A 21,273-nucleotide genomic window follows, 5' to 3' on the forward strand; every position below is an offset into this window, starting at 1 on the left:
AAATCTCAATAAGTATTTTAGTCTCATATTGAGAAAACAAATCTTATTTTGGTGACTTTATTGGTAAATAAGAAAAACATACCCAATGAGGTAAGAAAATTTGACTCATTTCATGATTTCCCCATGTAACTTAAAACAAGCTAATATTTTCTACTTGAGAGAAAAAAACAAGTCTTATTACAAGACTAAAATGCTTGTTAAGATGGTCATCTGTGCAGTGTTTAATCTGCCCATTGTGCTCAGTGCACAGAAATGAATACGGTGACGTGAAGTGTGAAAATGCAACTGGCTGCACTGACCCAGTTTCCCAAAGAGCTCCACACCCAGTGCAGCGTATATGAAGAACAGCAACATGAAGAGCAGACCCAAATTCCCCACCTGAGAGAGAGAGAGAGAGAGAGAGAGTGAGAGTGAGAGTGAGGGAGAGAAAGAGCAAGAGGGCAGGTGGAGAGAGGGGGGAGAGAAGATGGAGAAATGGGGGAGGTAAACATCCTCTGCAAAGTGAAAATTGCACGCACACACATACACAAGCATGCATGCATACGGACAAACATGTACACACATGAACACACACACACACAAACACAAACAGACATACACGTACACAGACACGGCATGTTACCTGTGGCAAGGCTTGCATCACTGTGTCCAGCAGAGACCGCATCCCTGTAGCCATTTTCAAAAGCTTCAACACTGAGGACAAAACAAGGTCAGTGAGCATCCAGCGCTAACACTGCAACCGTACACAATGCTAAACATAGGAGCCGTGTGTAATGCTAACACTGCAACCGTACACAATGCTAAACATAGCAGCCATGTGTTATGCCAACACTGCAACCGTACACAATGCTAAACATAGCAGCCATGTGTAATGCTAACACTGCAACCGTACACAATGCTAAACATAGCAGCCGTGTGTAATGCTTACACTGCAACTGTACACAATGCTAAACATAGCAGCCATGTGTAATGCTAACGCTGAAGCTGTGTGTAACAGTAACACTAACACCGAAGCTGTGTGTAGCATTTTGTACAGTTGCAGTGTTAGCATTACACATGGCTACAGTGTTAGTGTTAGTGTTAAACATAGCAGCCGTGTATAATGCTAAAACTGCAACCATACACAATGCTAAACACTGTAACCGTGTGTAATGCTAACACTATAGCCATGTGTAATGCTAACACTGAAGTTGTGTGTAACTGTAACAGTAACACAAACACTGAAGTTGTGTGTAACTGTAACAGTAACACTAACACTGAAACTGTGTGTAACAGTAACACTAACACTGAAGCTGTGTGTAACACTAACACTGAAGCTGTGTGTAACAGTAACACTAACACTGAAGCTGTGTGTAACACTAACACTGAAGCTGTGTGTAACACTAACACTGAAGCTGTGTGGACTGGCAGTAAGGTGATGCCCGTTCACCTCTAGCGATGCGCAGGACCCTCATGATGCGGATGATGGGGGGTTTAATGGGTAAGGCCGCACTGTTTTTGATCTCCTCCAGAGTGATCCCCATGATGGAAAGACCCACAATGGCCAGATCCAGCTGGTTCCACCTTGGGTGGGGAACAGACATGGCAATCAATCAATGGATATTCCAATAATCCACCATCCCCTCCTCTCATTTTGTATTGCCAGCCTCTTGCTGCGTTTCTAACAGTGTCACAAGTTATAGATTTGCCTGGGAAGTCCCAGGCTAGATTTCAACCTTGAGGGGTGCAGATACGGACACTCGAGCTGTGTCCTGGGTCCTAACCCAGGAGTGCTCTCCTCTCCCTCATTTTCCCAGGAATGCTGAGGGGGACTTAAATTACCCCTAGTCTTGAGAATTTAAGGACAGATAAGTGATCCGGTATCGCATGCACGTTTATTTTTGCCAGCGGTTGCAAGTTTATTGTAATAAGCTGTGAAATATTCCCACTAAAATTATTCACATTTGGCAGATGGATGATCAAATTTCCAAGGCCAAAACTGCCATCCTTATGCACTTCCCACCGGCCTGGTTAAGTCACAGAGCTCATACAATCCCAAAATGGATATGATATTGGAGAAGACCTGCGCAACAGACCACTTTCAAATACAAATTACATGAGAAATGTGAAATTATTTAACAATTTCAGCGATATAAAAGTAACGACTTCATGTTGTTTTATAACGCAATTACAGTAAAATAACATAATTAAAAAAGAATAGTACCCTGAAAATGGATGCATGTCTCTTTGAAATTAGTCAGGAATCTTCTGAAATTTTTCTACAGAGTAGGGGGTTTATGTATTTAAAACTCACATTAAATTCAAGATTCCTGTCCAATTCTTCCTTGTATAGGCTGGGCTGTTAAACAACTGATGCTATTTGAGAACAGACTGTAAGATAATGGACTCCGCTGGGATACCGTTACCTGGACCAATCACAGCTCAGGACACTGTACCTCTGGAATGTGGGGAATTCTTTTTCCCTCACCATGCAATTTAAATCTCTTATTTTGAGATAACACAAGAAGCACGTCTTGTGTATGAAGATAGTGGATCCTGATAATTACATATTGGTGACAATTAAGAAACAGTGAATTGACCATTTATCAGAAGGTAAAGGCATGTATGTGTGGGCCAGAGCAGTTAACTATGCATCATATGAACACCAGGCAATGCATCATGAATAATGTAAACATTTAAAACTTCAAAATGTCAATATTATTTCAAACATAACTAATATTCACCCAGATGCAGAAAGGGTGTTCACGATGAGGCATTGAATTCACACATGCATACAGGTACAAGCCTTAATTAACAGCACAAAAATATTTATTTAGGTTTAAATGAATACATTCGATGCTCAATTTCAGTGCCCCAAACAGCAATGAACATATCACATACGGTTAAAGTAAAAAGAATATATTATTTATACCAGGGCAAAACAAAACTGTATGTACATGAGGTCATTAGGTTTTGAAAAAAAATACCATCAGAATTAAATTTGGTAAAAATATGCATGGACTCCATCCAAAACTATACAAAAAGCTCCATGTATATATATTTCTGACTCAATAAAGGGCTTATGAGTCAAAATCAGCAGGTACCATTGGACACACGGGTTTCTTGTTGTGTCAGTTTGTTGTCCAAGCTTTCTCCTCTTTTTCAATACCAATAGCAAGGATAGGATCAGGTGGTTGGCCTTTGTTCCTTTTCCATTCTGAAGGGTTGTATGTGTCATTACTCCCAGATGGAGCCTCAAGTTGATTAGCTAATTGTCGCTAACTTGTGATTATCAGCTCTTTCTCTGCTCATTTACAGTAAAAGACGGTATAAATGGTGCCGTGGGAAAACGCTTGTTATAATGCTGAGCACTAAAGCATCTTTTTATACTGTGTGAAATAAATACAGACTTAGAAAAACACTTTGCCAAAACAAAGTGCCATTTAAATGTGTTGCTGTTGTTGTTAAATGAGAACCCATTAGATCTAATATATACTCCAGACCCATTAGATCTAAACTGGAACTGTGATCCGTGGAACAGCAATCACTTCCGCTTCGGGAATAAGCAAATCCTAATGAAGGCCGGTGATGTGTTACAGCACATAATGATAACAAAGCTTTCACTACAGGGTCATAATAAGGGCCAGGCTAATGTGACCACTGGGGAGCCCTAACAAACTACGGCATATGCCATGCAGCCATTTTCAAACTTCCTGTAATGACAGCAGCGCCTCCCTCAGGCCAGGAGAGGAAGTAATGTTTATTTCTGCACATTGAGAGTGACAGGGCGCCATTGGGCTCTGGGGATGTCGGCACATTTCCTTGCGTTTTGTTGACGCTGCATGAGTTGAAAGAAAGAGCAAGTGCAAGCTGGATGGAGAAAGATCAGGTGATCACGAGGGGGGGGGGGGTGAGAGCGTTTTAGTTGTGGGTAAAACTGCTGCATCCTGAAACAGTGTGATCCAAAATGGTTCCACACTGACCAGGACATATTTCAGTACTACAAACAATACAGCTGACAAAACCCCCATTGGTTTCAATGACAGGTTTCATGAGTAATGGCTGGATACAAAGTCCTCCTTGGAATAACATGCACTCAGCGAGCACTTCATGAGGAACTGAGACTTGTTTTTTAGACTTCTACTGCTGTAGCCTGTCCACTTCCACGTCCAGTTATGATGCGTTGTGTGTTCAGAGATGCTCTTCTGCATACCACTGTTGTGTGGTTATTTGCGTTACTGTCACCTTCCTGTTAGCTTTGACCAGTCTGACCATTCTCCTCTGACGTCTCTCATTAACAATGCGTTTCTGTCTGCAGAACTGCTGCTCACTGTTTATTTTTGGGGTTTTTTTTCACCATTCTTTGCAAACTAGAGACTAGTGTGTGTGAAAATCCCAGGAGATCAGCAGGTTTTGAGATACTCAAACCACCCTGTCTAGCAACAATCATGCCACGGTTGAAATCACTGAGATCAGATTTTTTCCCCATTCTGATGGTTGATGTGAACATTAACTGAAGCACCTGACCTGTATCTACATGATGGTATGCATTGCACTGGTGTCACACAATTGGCTAATGAGTGTATAAAAATGTTCCTAATAAAGTGCTCAGTGAGTGAACACGCAGCACTACCGAACCACCCTCAGGCACAACTCTCTGCATGTGACTTTAAGTCGACTTACCTGTCTTTCAAGAACCTGGTGAAGCCAAAAGCAACCAGCTTGAGCAGAGCTTCAAGGATGAAGGTGATGGTGAAGCCATAGTTGCAGTATTTCAGAGCCTCTTCAAGGTACTGCAGAGAGAAAAATCAACCATGTGGTCACTTTCCAGCGAGGCCCTATATACACTACTACGTGCGCAATATGCCTTATACCGTAGATTGAGTATCAAGATAGTAGTATTCAACTGCTCAAATGTGTGTGTGTGTTTGTACTGTATGTGAGTTTGTATGTACTGTATGTGTGTGTGTGTGTGTGTGTGTGTGTGCATGGAGAGCTTATGTCATCTCTGAAATGCTACTAATTCTAGTTCTGCCGACAAATGACAAGTGTCATTTCATTTATAGCTGCTGATAGTCCCATTTCACAGAAGATAGAGCAGGAATTAAATGACAGTGCTGTTATGAGACACTTCCTCATGTGGGAATAAACAGAATTAAAAAAACAGCCTAGACAGATACGATTACAGTCAGCAGGAAAGAGTGACGGGCAAATAAAATAAACCAAGTATAACAACAATTATAAACAGCACAAATCAATTCCACCACACTACAGAAAATACAGATAGAGCTACACAGACTGCATGAGAAACTGTGGACTCTTGGGCAATTGAGTCCAGTCGGGAAAAAAGTTCATTTAACACAGAGCATGTAGTGACCTTGGAATTATAAGGTTCCATCAAATATCAGGGTCCAACGTCATTTTTGTGTGAAATTTCACACATATATTTAGCGCCCTATAAACAACATATTTATGACACCAACGCATTTTCGCCAAAAATGTCAGTTAGAAGCTTATAATTCAAAAGTCTGGATGTTGCTGTGCAGAAAGGCAGAAGCTCCAGATGCCTCAGCAGACACGCGTCGCACGCCCTGTGAGGAGGACTCACCGGGGGCTGGTTGTAGTGCTCCATGGACATGGTGACCACGTTGATGGCGATGATGAAGGTGATGAAGAGGTCCAGGTAGTGGTTGGTGCACAGTGTGTGGATGTAGAGACGGACGGGGGAGTAGTCAGCATAGTACGGCCGCTGCTGGGCTTCTGCCGGACATAAACGCATCACAAAATGGCGTGAAGAGAAGGAGGGAGGGAGGGAGGGGGAGAGATCAGTTCAGTTCAGTTCAGTTTATTCTTTATCCCAAACAATTTGCTTGCAGCAGGACCACACACATACCACACAACAATAGGCATAACATAATACAGACAGACAGACAGAGTCTGCACAAGAAGCATAATAAATAGTTCAGTTGTGATAAATATTGGCAGTGCATTAAAAACTGAGTCATTTAAAATCAAGATACAGTTTCAATAACTATAAGAAGAGGTCGTGGATGGGGGTAGGGGGTCACTAAATGGACAAGGCTATCTTCTTCTGTTGTGTGCATTCAGTGCTTGGATAGAAAGAGGGATAAAGGAATTTTTGTACCTCTGTTTTAAAGCAATGGGAGTGTTAAATCGTAAGCCAGATGGCAACAACTTAGAGAGATAGAGAAAGAAAGTGGAAGGAGAGAGGGAGAGAGAAAGAGGTAGAGCAGAAGGGGAGTGGGAGAGATATAAAGAAAGAGAGAGAGAGAGAGAGAGAGAGAACCTCCACTATCAATCAGTCCAATGGCAGGCATTAGACCATGTGGCCACCAGAACGTTTGTGAGCACAATGTTTTATCTTGTAAGATTCTGATGTAAAATACATTGAGGGAGATAATTACCGTACTGCTATTGAACATTGATTGGCATAACTTTTGAATGCAGCGAGATCAAACGGACATCTGTTCTTTTGAAAGAATCAGTTCTTGTTAGCCTATCGCAGTTGGTGTGTGTACAGGTGAATGAGAGGCATAAAGCGGAGTCCATTTACCATCAGGTCGTCATAGTTACTTTAACATTATGATACATGGACATCTAAGCAAAGCTAGACTAGGCATTATTTACAGGAAATTAATTCCGATACATTTCCATAATTTCCATATTTCCTGCTGAGTGACCGTAGGGTGCCTTATTCCAAATTGCCGTGTGAGAACATAAAGACTGAATATCCATACTCAGGGTGAGGTTAAATTAATCTGGTCAACATAGGAGCACAATTTAAGCACCATGTTAACAACTATCTATCTATATCTGCTGATGAGCATGTAGACCAGACTAAAATAGGAACACTGAAAATGTGTCTGCCACTTGAGCAATGGAGTTATTATTGGTCGCAAAGTCAAATTTCTCGGAACAACTTTTTTCTAAATTCTCTGAACTGCCAAATTAGTAAGAGACAAGAGACTTATTTAGCTGCTCAAATGTACAGAAGAATCACACTATGATTAGATTGATCTTGGGATTTAATTTCATGCATGGTTTTCATGCTTGTGATGCGTTTGTACATGCAATATGAGAATATGAATAACCAGTCATTGCAGAGTAATTGTTGGTACACAGACACAATAATTTAATGTATTTGCTTGATCACTGAGGTAAGAGATACTTCTTAATCATTTTTCCCAGCACCGAAGCACCCTTCACAATGATACGGTTTAATTTCAGTGTAATTCCTAGTTTTTGGTAAAAGGACAATCTATTTATAATGCTACAACATGGACTTAAACACCTATTACATGTATGGGAGCATGGACAATTAACATACTGAATAAGTGTGAGAACAAAGTGGCCAATTATAAGGATAGCACATGCTGTCTATGACACTGATACAAAAAGGGCTAACATAGGTGAATATTACCATATTTAGCCAGAACTAGGAAAATATTTTATCTTTTCACCCTGTCAATTAAGTGTAGACATACCATTAATACATAAAGAGTATCCATTGACTTTCAATGCAGTGACAATCAAATGTCAAATGACACTGATAAAAAGCAATTTGATTTGGTGCAATCAAGTGCAATCATGACATGATAGTACTAAACACATATAAATATCATGTACACTTCAATTTAGAGCTGTTTTTGTGAGTCTGCATTCTAAAATATATTTTCTGGCAATTGCTTACCACAGAGAATGATCCCTGAAGAAAAGATTATTTTCAAATATAACATCCCCGATTTAAATAATACATTTTAAATATTTGTTCAAAATGTCATATATACTAGAAAATAAATAAATTATTGACACATATTACAAAACATCTAATAGTACAATATACAGTACTGTGCAGAAGTCTTAGGCACCCTAGACTTTATTATATATGTTTTTTGTGTGTGTTAGCATAAAAGAATGCATTTGAGATTTCCAAATATTCATTATCCAAAATATTTAATTTTACAGAGACATTTTTGTATTTAATTAAAAAGGTAACATTACTGTAAGCAATTGACTACTTTATACAAAAAAACTTGATCATGGCTGTCTGAGATAAAAGTCCGACCAAAGTCTGCAGAAGAACTGTGGCAAGTTCTGCAACATGCTTGGAACAACCTCCCTGCTGATTGTCTTATAGAACTGCAGGACAGCGTCGGCTATCTCAGAGTGATGCAGCTTTAATGCCGAAGGGTGGTGACAAAATTTTTTTATTTGATTCAGTTTTTAACTATTCTGCCAAATTACTAAATGACTGCGTTTATATAGCGCCTTTATCCAAAGCGCTGTACAATTGATGCTTCTAAAATGTTATACAGGTGCCTAAGACTTCTGCACAGTACTGTATATATGTTTTATTTCTTAAAGACAAGTGAAATAAGTGTAAAGCAGATATAATTCTGGAATATATTTTTACTGTGATATACACTCACTGATCACTTTATTAGGAGCACTCTACAAATACTGGGTTGTGCCTCCCTTTGCTATAAAAACAGCCTCAATTCTGCATAGATTCCACAAGATGTTGAAAACATTCCTTTGAGATTCTGTTCCATGTTCCATGGTCACCTAGATTCGTCAGCTGCACATTAATGCTGCAAATCTACCACATCCAAAAGGTGTTCTATGGGATTTAGATCTGTTGACTTGGAAGGCCACTGAAGAACATTGAACTCATTGTCATGTTCATGAAACCAGATTGAGATTACTTGTGCTCAATACTGAAATAGGCTATGGTATTCAAGCAATGATTGATTGGTATTACACGGGCCTGGGTCCATGGATTCATGCTGTTGGCACCAAATTCTGACCCTACCGTCTGTATGCTTCAGCAGAAATCGAGATTCATCAGACCAGGCTACATTTTTCCAGTCTTCAACTGCCAGGTTTGGTAAGCCTGCGCCCACTGCATCTTTCGGTTCTTGGCTGACAGAAGTGGAACCTGACCTGGTCTTCTGCTGTTGTAGCCCATCCGCCTCAAGGTTCGACGTGTCATACAGGTGTTGTTTTTTTGCACCAGTAAACTCCAGAGACTGTTGTGCGTGAAAATCCCAGGAGGTCAGCAGTTACAGAAATACTCAAACCAGCCTGTCTCACCAACGGTCATGCCATGGTCAAAATCACTGAGATCACACAAGGCCCTTAACCCTGCATTGCTCCAGGGGAGGATTGTCTCCTGGTAATCAACTGTACGTCGCTCTGGATAAGAGCGTCTGCCAAATGCCAATAATGTAATGTAATGTAATGTAGCTTTCTCAGATTGCCCACATACAGTGAGGTCCGTAAGTACCTCACAACTACTCCAAAATTCCGCTGCTTGGCCTCAAAATTCTAGTTGCAGGTCCCACATTACCCCAGTTTTAGCATCCGTGTGCTGGCTGCAAGTGCGTTTTAGAACTGATAACTTTTAAAGCACTGCACGGCAGGGCCCTGGGTTATATTGCTGAACTAATTACGTCATACATCCCAACTAGGGCACTTAGATCCGCTGATAAAAAACGCGCAGTAGTGCCCCGCACCAGACTCGTTACCAAGGGTGATTGTGCTTTTAGTGTCCGTGCACCTACCCTCTGGAATAAACTCCCCTTACGCATTAGATCTGCCGATTTACATTTCAAAAAACAGCACGTGCACTAATAGAGTAGCATTTTCCCTGATTTGTTTTATGTTTTATTTGGTTTTATTGTTGTTTTTATTATTATTCTTGTCGGTGGTATTATTATTATTATGATTTTTACCAATCCTGCTAATTTTAAGTTGGAAGTTTGAATATGTTCGCGATCATTAGCTAACGTTTGTGATCTGGAACGCACCTCTGATTGTAGGCTTGTTTCTGTAAAGCACTTTGTAACTTCCGTTTGGAAAAGTACTTATAAATAAAGATCTAAGTAACAATTTGGACAATGGTACAATTTCAGTTCTTTTGGTTCTGTACTCCAGCGCATTGGATTTGAAATTAAACAAATGGGTTTAAAATGCTCAAATTTAATCTGAGGGTATGTACATCCATATCAGGTGAGCCATGCAGAAATTGCATCCCATTTTCTACAAAGTCCCCCCATGATTACACAGGTTTATTCAATCGCTTACTCAATACAGATATAAGAAAGTTCGATCCCCTGCCCGGGCTGCGTGGAAGTGTCCCTGAGCAAGACACCCAACCCCCATTTGCTCCTGATGAGCTGGTCGGTGCCTTGCATGGCAGCCAATCGCTGTTGGTGTGTGAGTGTGTGTATGAATGGGTGAATGAGAAGCATCAATTGTACAGCGCTTTGGATAAAGGCGCTATATAAATGCCAACCATTTTTCAATATTGAATCTTGATTTTAGGATTTTCACTGTTTCATTTCAAATCCAATGTACAGAGCCAAAAGAACAGAAATTGTACCACTGTCAAAATACTTACAGACCTCACTGTATATCTAAATATGCATTTATTACACTTTGTAAGTAACATTTTCCCATATTTCATTACAGATTCCCCATTCCCTGTTTGTAATTGGTTTCAAAATACAGAATTATTGGGTCAAACAAAGCAAAGGTTGTAGAATTCTACATAGACATGCCTTTTGTTCACAGATTTTCTTCCAATAGAACTATTTGAAATGCAGCTATGCCATATGAATACCGCCGATGGCACCGAATATAGATGACACCAGGATCTGAGAAAATGGTGCACAGTCTAATTTTAATCTCTTCCTGAAATTCCATCCCTCTTTCTAATATAACTGCTGCACTGCAGAAAAAAGAAACCAAGAGGGACACAAATGTTATCAAGTAACACAATTTCAGGACAATATGGGGAAGCGGTCACCTTTGTAATATCACACAAAACTCTCAAACTGCAGTGTAAAAGACAGGTCTAAGCAAATTCATATACGTATACTGTAAAGCAATTCAATATAGTGGCTTGCACCCGTACCCCTGCCAGACTGGAGGGCTGCATGAGGTTAAGAATAGCTTAATCCCACTGTTTTTCACCTATTTAAACCTTAAGGAAAGGACGTCACCAACGGTAAAAAAACCTCTCTGTCCTTGGATGTTCATAATGGGAGCACTATCTCTAGTCAGCCACAGTTGTGTAAGAGTGCATCACAACAGTGATTAAGCCACTGCCTGACGAACCAGAGAATGGATTACATGATAAAGTCATGTCCACACATAAAACTGCCATGTTGCTCAATCCGGACCATCAATCAAGATGGCTGCTGCTTCAAGGTGTTAACGCCTTTGTGTAGAATCCCTGCTTACCTTCCTGTTCATTAGTGAATGAACTATACGTTAAATGAATGTGGTCAATCATTTTTCTTTTTTTTAATTTCATTTGTAATGCTCCCCACCTCAATTTGTGAAGTAAACTGGATATACCAAGACAGAAAATACTACTTTATCTGTGACCCAACTGCTACACTGTAAGAATATGCAAGAATGCTACACTGTACTGGGCAGAACTTTCCAGAACTTGAGACATGCCCTCGTGCAGTACTCCCAAATGAAAAAATAATTTGTCATTAGCCAATGGCAAAATTCATTTACATTTTTATCAGGGCTGTCAGTATCACCAATCATTGTCATTAAATGCATCAGCTAATACGATTAATCTAGTCAATATCACCAATCATCACCAATAAATCCATTAGCTAATAGAGTAAATCACAATTAATTTTTTAATCACAATTAATCATAATGCTCTGTTGTGGCCCTCATAACTCCCCACAGTCCATTTGTCATACCAGCTAGTCTTTACTACCACTCCAAAAATGTGTAATTATATTATGCAGTTGAGCACAATAAATTACAAGACAAAGTGCAGAGTGCATTTCTTTTAAAAAATTGCCATGACAGCGCCAGTTAAAATATCAAATCCAAGCAAAGCAATAAATTGGAAATATGCCACAAATCTGCCAGTTATTGCCACTTTCATCTAGAATGTAGAATAGTCCAAACATTAACACACATTAGAGAGTATGCTCTACAACATTGTCTTACAAAAGAAGGCATTATATAATGGTCTGTGGCAATAATTTGTCTGTAGGAAAATACATTCTGTATACTTAGAAAAGCTGTATTTGCTAGAAAGAAGGTATTATATAATGGTGTGTGGCAATAATTTGTCTGTAGGCAAATACATTCTGTACATTTAGAAAAGCTGTATTTGCTACATTTTGGATTTGGTATTTCTGGTATATTAAAGTTAGGGATTCTCTAATCTGGTCCTGGTTTTCTGACTCCCAGGTAAAGGGAGGACGGCAGAGCAGCAGTTCTCAGCCCTGTGAAGGACCTAGGGTGATACTTTTTCATGTGGAGTTTTTAGGGGATGCATGCGGGACATGCGCTGGAACTCGGTCACTCTCTGGTGTGGGGGTCCCTGTTCCCTTCACTTTCTCTCTCCCTCTCTCTCTCCCTCTCTCTCTTTCTCTCCTTCTCTCCCTCCCTCCCTCCTTCCCTCTCTCTATCTCCCTCCCTACCTCATGCACCTCTCTCCCTCCCTACCTCTCTCTCTCCCTCCTTCCCTCTCGCTCTCTGCCTCTCTCCCTTCCTCCCTCTCTCTCCCTCTCTCTCCCTCCCTCCCTCCCTCCCTCTCTCTCTCTCTCACACTCACTCCCTGGTTCAGGCTGTGGCAGCAGGCAGTCTCTCTCTCTCTCTCTCTCTCTCTCTCTCGCTCTCTCTCTCTCGCTCTCTCTCGTTCAGGCTGTGGCAGCAGGCAGGACACAGAAAGACAGACTACCGACCGGGCGCGGGCTCTCCCTTACTCCTGCGCCTTTTCTCCAGCCTTTTCAGCCTCTTCTCCTCCCGCAGCCGCGCCTCCTCCTCCTCCTGGTGCTGCCGGCACTTGTGGAAGTTCTCCACCACCACTCCCACAAACATGTTGAGCACAAAGAAGCTGACGATGAGCAGGAAGGAGATGAAGTAGAGTAGCATCCAGGGGTTATGGTTCCGCCTTGGCTGGGAGGAGAGAGGGAGGGAGGGTGGGAGGGAGAGAAGGAGGGAGGGATGAGACAGGAAGAGAGAGGAAAGAAGAGATAAAAAAGAGTCATGGAAGTTTCTTCTGCCAATAGAAAAAGGGCTGACTAAAGCAGTCAATACAGACACAGTACAGACACAGCACTGAAACAGTACAGACACAGCACTGAAACAGTACAGACACAGCACAGACACAGCACTGAAACAGTACAGACACAGCACTGAAACAGTACAGACACAGCACAGACACAGCACTGAAACAGTACAGACACAGCACAGACACAGCACTGAAACAGTACAGACACAGCACAGACACAGCACTGAAACAGTACAGACACAGCACTGAAACAGTACAGACACAGCACAGACACAGCACTGAAACAGTACAGACACAGCACAGACACAGCACTGAAACAGTACAGACACAGCACAGACACAGCACTGAAACAGTACAGACACAGCAATGAAACAGTACTGATACAACACAGACACAGCACTGAAACAGTACAGACACAGCACTGAAACAGTACTGAAGCAACACAGACACAGCACTGAAACAGTACTGATGCAACACAGACACAGCACTGAAACAGTACTGATACAACACAGACACAGCACTGAAACAGTACAGACACAGCACTGAAACAGTACTGAAGCAACACAGACACAGCACTGAAACAGTACTGATGCAACACAGACACAGCACTGAAACAGTACTGATACAACACAGACACAGCACTGAAACAGTACAGACACAGCACTGAAACAGTACTGAAGCAACACAGACACAGCACTGAAACAGTACTGATGCAACACAGACACAGCACTGAAACAGTACTGATACAACACAGACACAGCACTGAAACAGTACAGACACAGCACAGACACAGCACTGAAACAGTACAGACACAGCACAGAAACAGTACAGACACAGCACTGAAACAGTACACAGCAGCACAGCCATGTGAGCGTGTCTTCATGAAAGGAGCTTGTATACAGGTGTGACTCTGTCTCTGTTAGCTCTAGTTAAATCAGTGAAATTTGGCCAGCTCAGTTCCTGGACGTTGCGAGCTGTTGGTGAAAGCTGGCAGACTGTGCCTGGCGGTCTTTGCGTACGCAGCTTCCTGGTGCTCTCACACAGAGGAGCACACACTGTCGTTAGCAGAGATCAGCGGTCTGCTCAGACTCTAGCACAGCTATGTCACACAGTGCATTCAGTTCCATCGTTCTGCCTGTCACCATGACAACACCACACCTGCACGTCCACTGCTACGGCGTCCAGCCCGTCGTACATGATGTTCACCCACCCGTCCTTCGACGAGAGGACGAACAGCGCCATGAGGGCCTGAGAAAGAGCCACAGAACGAGTGTTAGAACCAAAATCCAAATCCCCCACACACACACAAGCCCCACACACAAACCCCGGGCGCACACTGCACACAAACACCACACACAATCCCCACACACACAAAAATCACACAAAAATCACACACACAGCCCGTCTCGCACCAACAATAATGCCATGGTCCAAATCACTGAGATCACATTTTTTCCCCATTCTGATGGTTGATATGAACATTGACTCAAGCTCCTGACCCATATCTGCATAATTTTATGGTTTGCACTGCTGCCACACGATTGGCTGATTAGATAACCACATGAATATGTAGGTATACAGGTGTTCCTAATAAAGTGCTCAGTGAGTGTATATTCAATACAATTAAATTCAACTAAATGCAATCCTGGGCACATACAGTTTTTGATTTGATATTTCATTTTCAGATGCCTCCCAGCAAGTTCATTCTCATCACCTACGTTCATCCATTCCTCTTCGACTTTTTAGGTAACGTATTACTTAAAGGTACAATAGGTAATTTCCTCCTAACGGTCAAGAGAGGAATTGCAACAACAGACAACCTCAAACCACAATACTGCTTCCCACAGTCTATCAATATAATGCATAATATAAGTCGTTATTATACAGTTCAGTGGTCACGTGAACTGTTTTGGAAAGCTGACAGTGACCAATAATAACAGAGCCAGCCGTCTTTTCGTAGTGTTCTAGTAAGAAAATGTTTGCCGAAACAGTTGACTTTATGAGATCTTGACTTTGGTGTGCTACACAACACTATTTATAGTTTTCACTTTAGCTAACCTACTATATTGTGAGCAAGCAAGTTATTTGGGTGTGTAACTAGCTAGCTATATAATAAGATATGATAGTTTACCACAAACGATGCAACTGCAACTTACGGTTTAAGAGAAATAAAGGTTTACGGATGATTGAACACATAAAGAGACAAAAGGAATGTGTAGCTGCCCAAATTGCACTCCAGACAAGCGATCACTGAAACTCTGTATACTATTGCTTATCTAGTTAGAAAACAATACCAGTTCGCTATAACAAGCAAATTAGCGATTACTAGTTAGCTTCCTGAATGTACAAATATCCACCTGAAGCACAACGCTTGTGCAATTTATACTATGTTCGTATTGCCTATATTTTATCGTAAGTGGATATTTGTAAATTCTTCAAGCCAACTATAGCTAATTTGCTTGTTGCTACCGATAACAAACTGGTATTGTTTTAAAACTAGATATGTAGTCTTTGCTTGGATAATAAGCAATAGAAGACAGAGTTTCAATGATTGCTTGTCTGAAGTGCAATTTGGGCAGCAACACGAACAATCAGAATAAGCCCCCAGAATGCCATTGGCTGTGGCAGTTTGAACCATTCACCAACAATGAGCTTTAATTGCTGGACAGCTGTACAATGTTTTGATAAATTTGACAGCCCTACAAATGTACACTTTTGAAACCCGGTGAGTCAACATGTCAGTGAGCCTTTTTCAATGATGGGAAGGGATTGGTCTTGTAACAAAGTCTTACCTATTGTACCTTTAAGCAACAGTCAATATCATGATTGATAAGTCAATAAAATGTTTGGCAGATTAAATTAATGAATTTGAAATTAATTTATTTTGCACTGTTCACACAGACACATTATGTGATTATGATCATAAATAGTAATCCATCTCACCTGTCCAAGGTTGTCAAAGTTGTATTTCCGTCTGATCCAGCGATTCTTAGCTGATAGCTCGCAGTCGGACCTGTTGGTGACGTTCCTCATGTCTGGTCCCTCACAGTGATAAAACTTCCCCTTGAACAGCTACATTCCACACAACAATTAGGTCTCAAGAGTCAATCTACCAGATGCAAATTAAAAAAACAACAACTTTGTTTACATTCTCAATTATCTTTCCTTAAAGACGGGCACAAAATATACCACAGCAGTCAATAACAGTTTTAAAAAGGTGTTCCGAACAGAACACTGCTGTATGCAGAATAAATCAACACTGTTCCAGGTTTTAATTCAGTCTCCCATGATTCCTGATGAATCTCTAAGTTTTCCCCTTAGGTAAGTCCACTGAGGGCAGGGCAGCTTCTAGTGCCATCTAATGAGAGCATAATCTCTAATGTGAGCAGAATCTCAGATGTGAGTGGAATCTTTAATGTGAGCAGAATCTTGAATGTGAGCAGAATCACTAATGTGAGCAGAATCTCTAATGTGAGCGTAATCTCTCATGTGAGCAGAATCTTTAATGTGAGCAGAATCTCTAATGTGAGCAGAATCTCTAATGCACACAGATTCACTTATGTGAGCAGAATCTCTAATGTGAGCGTAATCTCTCATGTGAGCAGAATCTCTAATGTGAGCGTAATCTCGAATGCGCGGAGCCCTCATTATGCTCTGTGACCTGATTCTGTTCTCTCTGCTCTCCTGCTGTAATGATGAATGTGTGGCAGGAGGTGTAAACACGGCCTCCCGCCTCCTGAACCCTGCCTCATCTGAACCCTGAACCCCCGCGAGTCCAGCAGCTGCTAACGAGGCGTGTTCACCGCGGGGAACGAGGAGGGAGGGGATCAGGAAGCCTTTTTCCAACAGGGCGGAGTCGGCTATGCCTGTGTGATGATTCAGAGCTGTTTGTGCCAAAGGAGGGAATAAATAATGACATTGAGAAGCATCAGACTGTAAGCACAGCTAAATCTTTTTAGGAAAAATAGGGGGAAAGCAAATCCCACTGCTGTGGTGATGCAGCTGACCTACATTACACACAAATGTGTCTAAATTCAGAGGCATTCAGACATGAGATGCCATCATCCCCCCTCTGCTTGCCAATTAATCTAAATCGACAGCGCAGTCTGCAGTGGTCCCTGAATGCAGGATCTTCCGGTCTCTGTCTCTCATCTTTTTGCTTTTTATATTGTTTGTTTCTCATTATGAATTATTTTTATTTGTTTTTTATTCACGCCAGTCTAGGGGTGGGGGTGGGGGGCAGTGGGGAGAACAATGAAGGGATCATGGGTGTGTCCTCTAGGATGGTTGTGACCTATGGTAGGTGAGGGGTATGACTATGGGAGGTGCGGGGTATGACTATGGGTGGTGAGGGGTATGACCTATGGGAGGTGAGGGGTATGACTATGGGAGGTGAGGGGTATGACCTATGGGAGGTGTGGGGTATGACTATGGGAAGTGTGGGGTATGACTATGGGAGGTGAGGGGTATGACTATGGGAGGTGATGGGTATGACCTATGGTAGGTGAGGGTATGACTATTTGAAGTGTGGGGTATGACTTTTGGAGGTGAGGGGTATGACCTATGGAAGGTGAGGGGTATGACCTATGGGAGGTTAGTGTTGGCGGATTCTCACCTGCACCCCCAGGATGCCGAAGATGATGAAGAATGCACAGCAGATGAGCACAATGTTGCCGATCGGTCGTAGCGATGTGATCAGTGTCTCCACCACAAGCTTCAGACCAGGAGCTCGACTGATCACCCTGAGGTCACACACACACACACACACACACACAGATACACACACACACAACACACGCACGCACGTGCACACACACGCACGCACGCACGCACGCACGCACGCACGCACGCACGCACGCACGCACGCACACACGCACGCACACACACACACACACACACACACACACACACACAAGCACACAAAACAAAACATGGGAAATGTTTCTCAGTCACACTGAAGTTTTATGCAGTTTAACCAGTTCTCAGCTCTGAGAAAATGGTAAATGGTTGGCATTTACATAGCGCCTTTCTTCAAAGTGCTGCACAATTGATGTTTCTCAGTGACCCATTCACACACCAACGGCAATTGGCTGCCATGCAAGGCACCAATCAGCTCGTCAGGAGCATTTGGGGGTGAGGTGTCTTGCTCAGGGACACTTCGACACGCCCCGGGTGGGAATCGAACCGGCAATCCTCCAACTGCCAGACGACTTACAGCCTGAGCCAATGGCACCAACGAGTAACACACAGATACACTTGCAGGACAGCCACTGCTAACGGAAGCCAGGCTATGGTCCAACTCATTAAGGAAACCACTGTAAACATTGTGTAGCCATATCCTGCCAGCTCAGAATTTTCACAGAGAATGCTCCTGTTAATTTCCTCCAGGTTAAAACAGGGTCAATGGAGAACAGCGCCCCCTGGTGCTCACCTCAAAGGCCGCAGGGTCCTGAGCAAGCGCAGAACCCGCAAAATTCCCAGAATCCGGTTCCCGCCGTCTGATGCCACAGACACCAGGATGTCCACCAGGGAGACGAAGACCAGCACGCCATCCAGGATGTTCCAGCTGCTCTGCAGGTAGCTGTCCGTCCCCGAAAAGAATCCGTGCGCCACCACCTGCCCAGGGAAACAGGGTGCCCAGTTCAGAGGGTCCCGTGACTCAAAGCATGACACTTCCCCTCTCCTCTTCATTGTGTCCTTGCTTTGGGACTCTGATATTTAAATAAATTTAAAATCTTAAAAGCTATTCAAGTTTATCATGTCATAACCCAAGCAGTAAAATATACTCTACTTCACAGGGAAATATATGCAGTATTTATCATGGAACACCAATGTGGATTCCTTTCAGTCAGTGATTTATTTCCTGTGTGACCTCTAGTGTTGACCTCAGAAGAAGAAATACTTATGCATGACAGAAAGGGAGACATTTTAAAAGATATTAATTTCCCAGGTTTTTCCCAGCATTTCCTGAGACACACGCAAACTCCAACGACAAAAAAACAAACAATTTTACCTTCACAGTCATCTCTGCGACAAAGATCAGAGTGAAGATGTAGTTTGACATGGTGAGAAATGCACGCTCCTGAAAGAAATAAATAAAGATTTTTTATGGAATCTGCATGGAAGTACTGTCATCAAAGCTTATCCTTGCACAGAGAATGTTCCAGTAGAATATATAATATACACTCACCGAGCACTTTATGAGACTTTTTTTTTTTTTTGACATCTACTGCTGTAGCCTGTCCACTAAAGAGTTATGATGCCTTGTATGTTCAGAGATGCTCTTCTGCATACCACTGTTATAATGTATTGTTATTTGCATTACTGTCAACTTCATATCAGCTTTGACCAGTCTGGCCATTATTCTCCTCTGACGTCTCTCATTAACAAGGTGTTTCTGTCTGCAGAACTGCTGCTCACTGTTTTTTTTTATTTTATTATTTTTTTGGACCATTCTTTGCCAACTCTAAAGACTGTGTGTGTGAAAATCCCAGGAGATCAGCAGTTTATGACTCAAACCACCCTGTCTGGCACCAACAATCATTCTACATTCACTTTGATCAAATCTTTTCCCCATTCTGATAGTTTATGTGAACATTAACTGAAGCTCCTGACCCAAATCTACATTACATTACAATACAGGTATTTAGCAGATGCTCTCATCCAGAGCGCTGTACAACGAAGTTCAGATCGAAAAAAAGGTACATGTGTGAAGAGGACCCTAGAGGACAGTACGGGTCCGAGTCCTTGCATGGCCATATAGATACAATTGGAACCCTTGAAGAATACATCAGCTTATGAACTAGCATACCACGGTTGGCAGCTAGAATACCCCGGAGTACAACAATGATCGTATACATTGCACTGCTGCCACAGAATTGGCTGATTAGATAATCGCATGAATAAGTAGGTGTAATAACGTAAAAATGTTCCCAATAAAGTGCTCTGTGAGTGTATATCTCATTAATGAGCTATGAGGCCAGAGAAACTGAGGGGGGAGGGGCATGAGCAGAGTGGCCTGCCTCCACACTTCAAAGACTGGAAGAGCCTCCAGCTGTTTCTTCAAATCTGGGCCACTGCTAACGGAAGCCAGGCTATGGTCCAACTTGATAGGGAAACCACTGTAAACATCGTGTAGCCATATCCTGGCAGCTCAGAATGCGTTCAGGACCTCCGACAGCAGCATCAAATGCAGGAGCACAGCTGAGGCTGATTATCAGTCAGTCCAGGGGCTGCATACTCCTTTCATCTGGGCTGCTACACATACCTAGTGAAGCTCTGCTATTGGGGGAGGGAAACCTTCACTGACCCAGCCTCATTGTAGGGCTCTGGCCCCCCGCACCCCTCAGGTCTGAAGAGTGGCTGAGGTTTATCCTCACAGCTCAGCTTGTTTTTCAATTTGCTATGTTCTCCTAGGCCCTGATTCAGGTGCACTGAGCCACACTGAGCCACACTGAGCCACACTGCTACACACTGAGTACCGTGCTGAGGATGTCGGGCCTCTCCAGTGCAATGGTGATGCAGTTCAGGAAGATAAACACCAGCACGATGTGATCAAACATCTTGTGTGCGATGACCCTCTGGAAGGCGACACGAAACCTGGGAGACGAGAGAAGGGTCATTTCATTTATTGAGTTTTTCATAAGGGACCAATGACTGGAAACACTTGATAGGCACAAACAAGAAAAGACTTGCGCACTCACTTCTGCTCCAAAAAACAAATAATGGTAATTTATTGTACCATGTGGACCCACAGACACTTTTTATGTTCCTATATGTGACCCAGCAGTTGTTTTGTTGTGCGTTTGTGTTCTCTGTAAAGTGAAAATAACTTATAGACATTCTGGGCCAAAGCTCCTGAAGCCAGGATCAGGTGTGGCTGCAGTACTCACTGGTTCTGTGGGGAGAACAGGTACAGGGACCAGTCTTCACGCTGACGGCAGAACTGGGGCTTATGGGTCTCCAACGACTTCCGGATACGCAAGCAGAAGCTCTGCGAGGAAGCAAGTGGGACAGAGACGGTGAGCTCAGCCCTACTCCCCCCATCCCCCACCCCAATGGAAACACACAGGACCATGAAAACCTAACCAGCTCAGCTGGAAACGTTACAACGAAAAACAACAAGCCCAAAGGAAACGATTTCACAGTCACCTGAGCATATGGCATGTCTAGCTCTGCATCAGACTCCCATGGCTCCCTGCGCCAGCACCCCCCAC

At 42.6% G+C, this 21,273-nt stretch overlaps 1 protein-coding gene across 1 annotated transcript in view; it reads right to left on the bottom strand.

The window, feature by feature from the left end:
- Positions 1–21,273, bottom strand: part of LOC133115136 (voltage-dependent T-type calcium channel subunit alpha-1H-like) — a 114,290-nt gene that overhangs the window by 6,626 nt on the left and 86,391 nt on the right. The window contains exons 19-31 of the mRNA XM_061224885.1: positions 20,950–21,050; positions 20,539–20,656; positions 19,071–19,139; positions 18,489–18,673; positions 17,673–17,799; positions 16,001–16,129; positions 14,216–14,305; positions 12,729–12,942; positions 5,588–5,739; positions 4,663–4,772; positions 1,430–1,563; positions 623–693; positions 300–378 (exon numbers count right to left, since the gene is read on the bottom strand). Of these exons, the coding sequence (XP_061080869.1) occupies positions 300–378; positions 623–693; positions 1,430–1,563; positions 4,663–4,772; positions 5,588–5,739; positions 12,729–12,942; positions 14,216–14,305; positions 16,001–16,129; positions 17,673–17,799; positions 18,489–18,673; positions 19,071–19,139; positions 20,539–20,656; positions 20,950–21,050 (1,579 nt within the window). The remainder of the gene's footprint in view (positions 1–299; positions 379–622; positions 694–1,429; positions 1,564–4,662; positions 4,773–5,587; positions 5,740–12,728; positions 12,943–14,215; positions 14,306–16,000; positions 16,130–17,672; positions 17,800–18,488; positions 18,674–19,070; positions 19,140–20,538; positions 20,657–20,949; positions 21,051–21,273) is intronic.

Source organism: Conger conger, chromosome 16 (genome assembly GCF_963514075.1).
Source record: "Conger conger chromosome 16, fConCon1.1, whole genome shotgun sequence".
Classification (NCBI taxonomy): domain Eukaryota; kingdom Metazoa; phylum Chordata; class Actinopteri; order Anguilliformes; family Congridae; genus Conger; species Conger conger.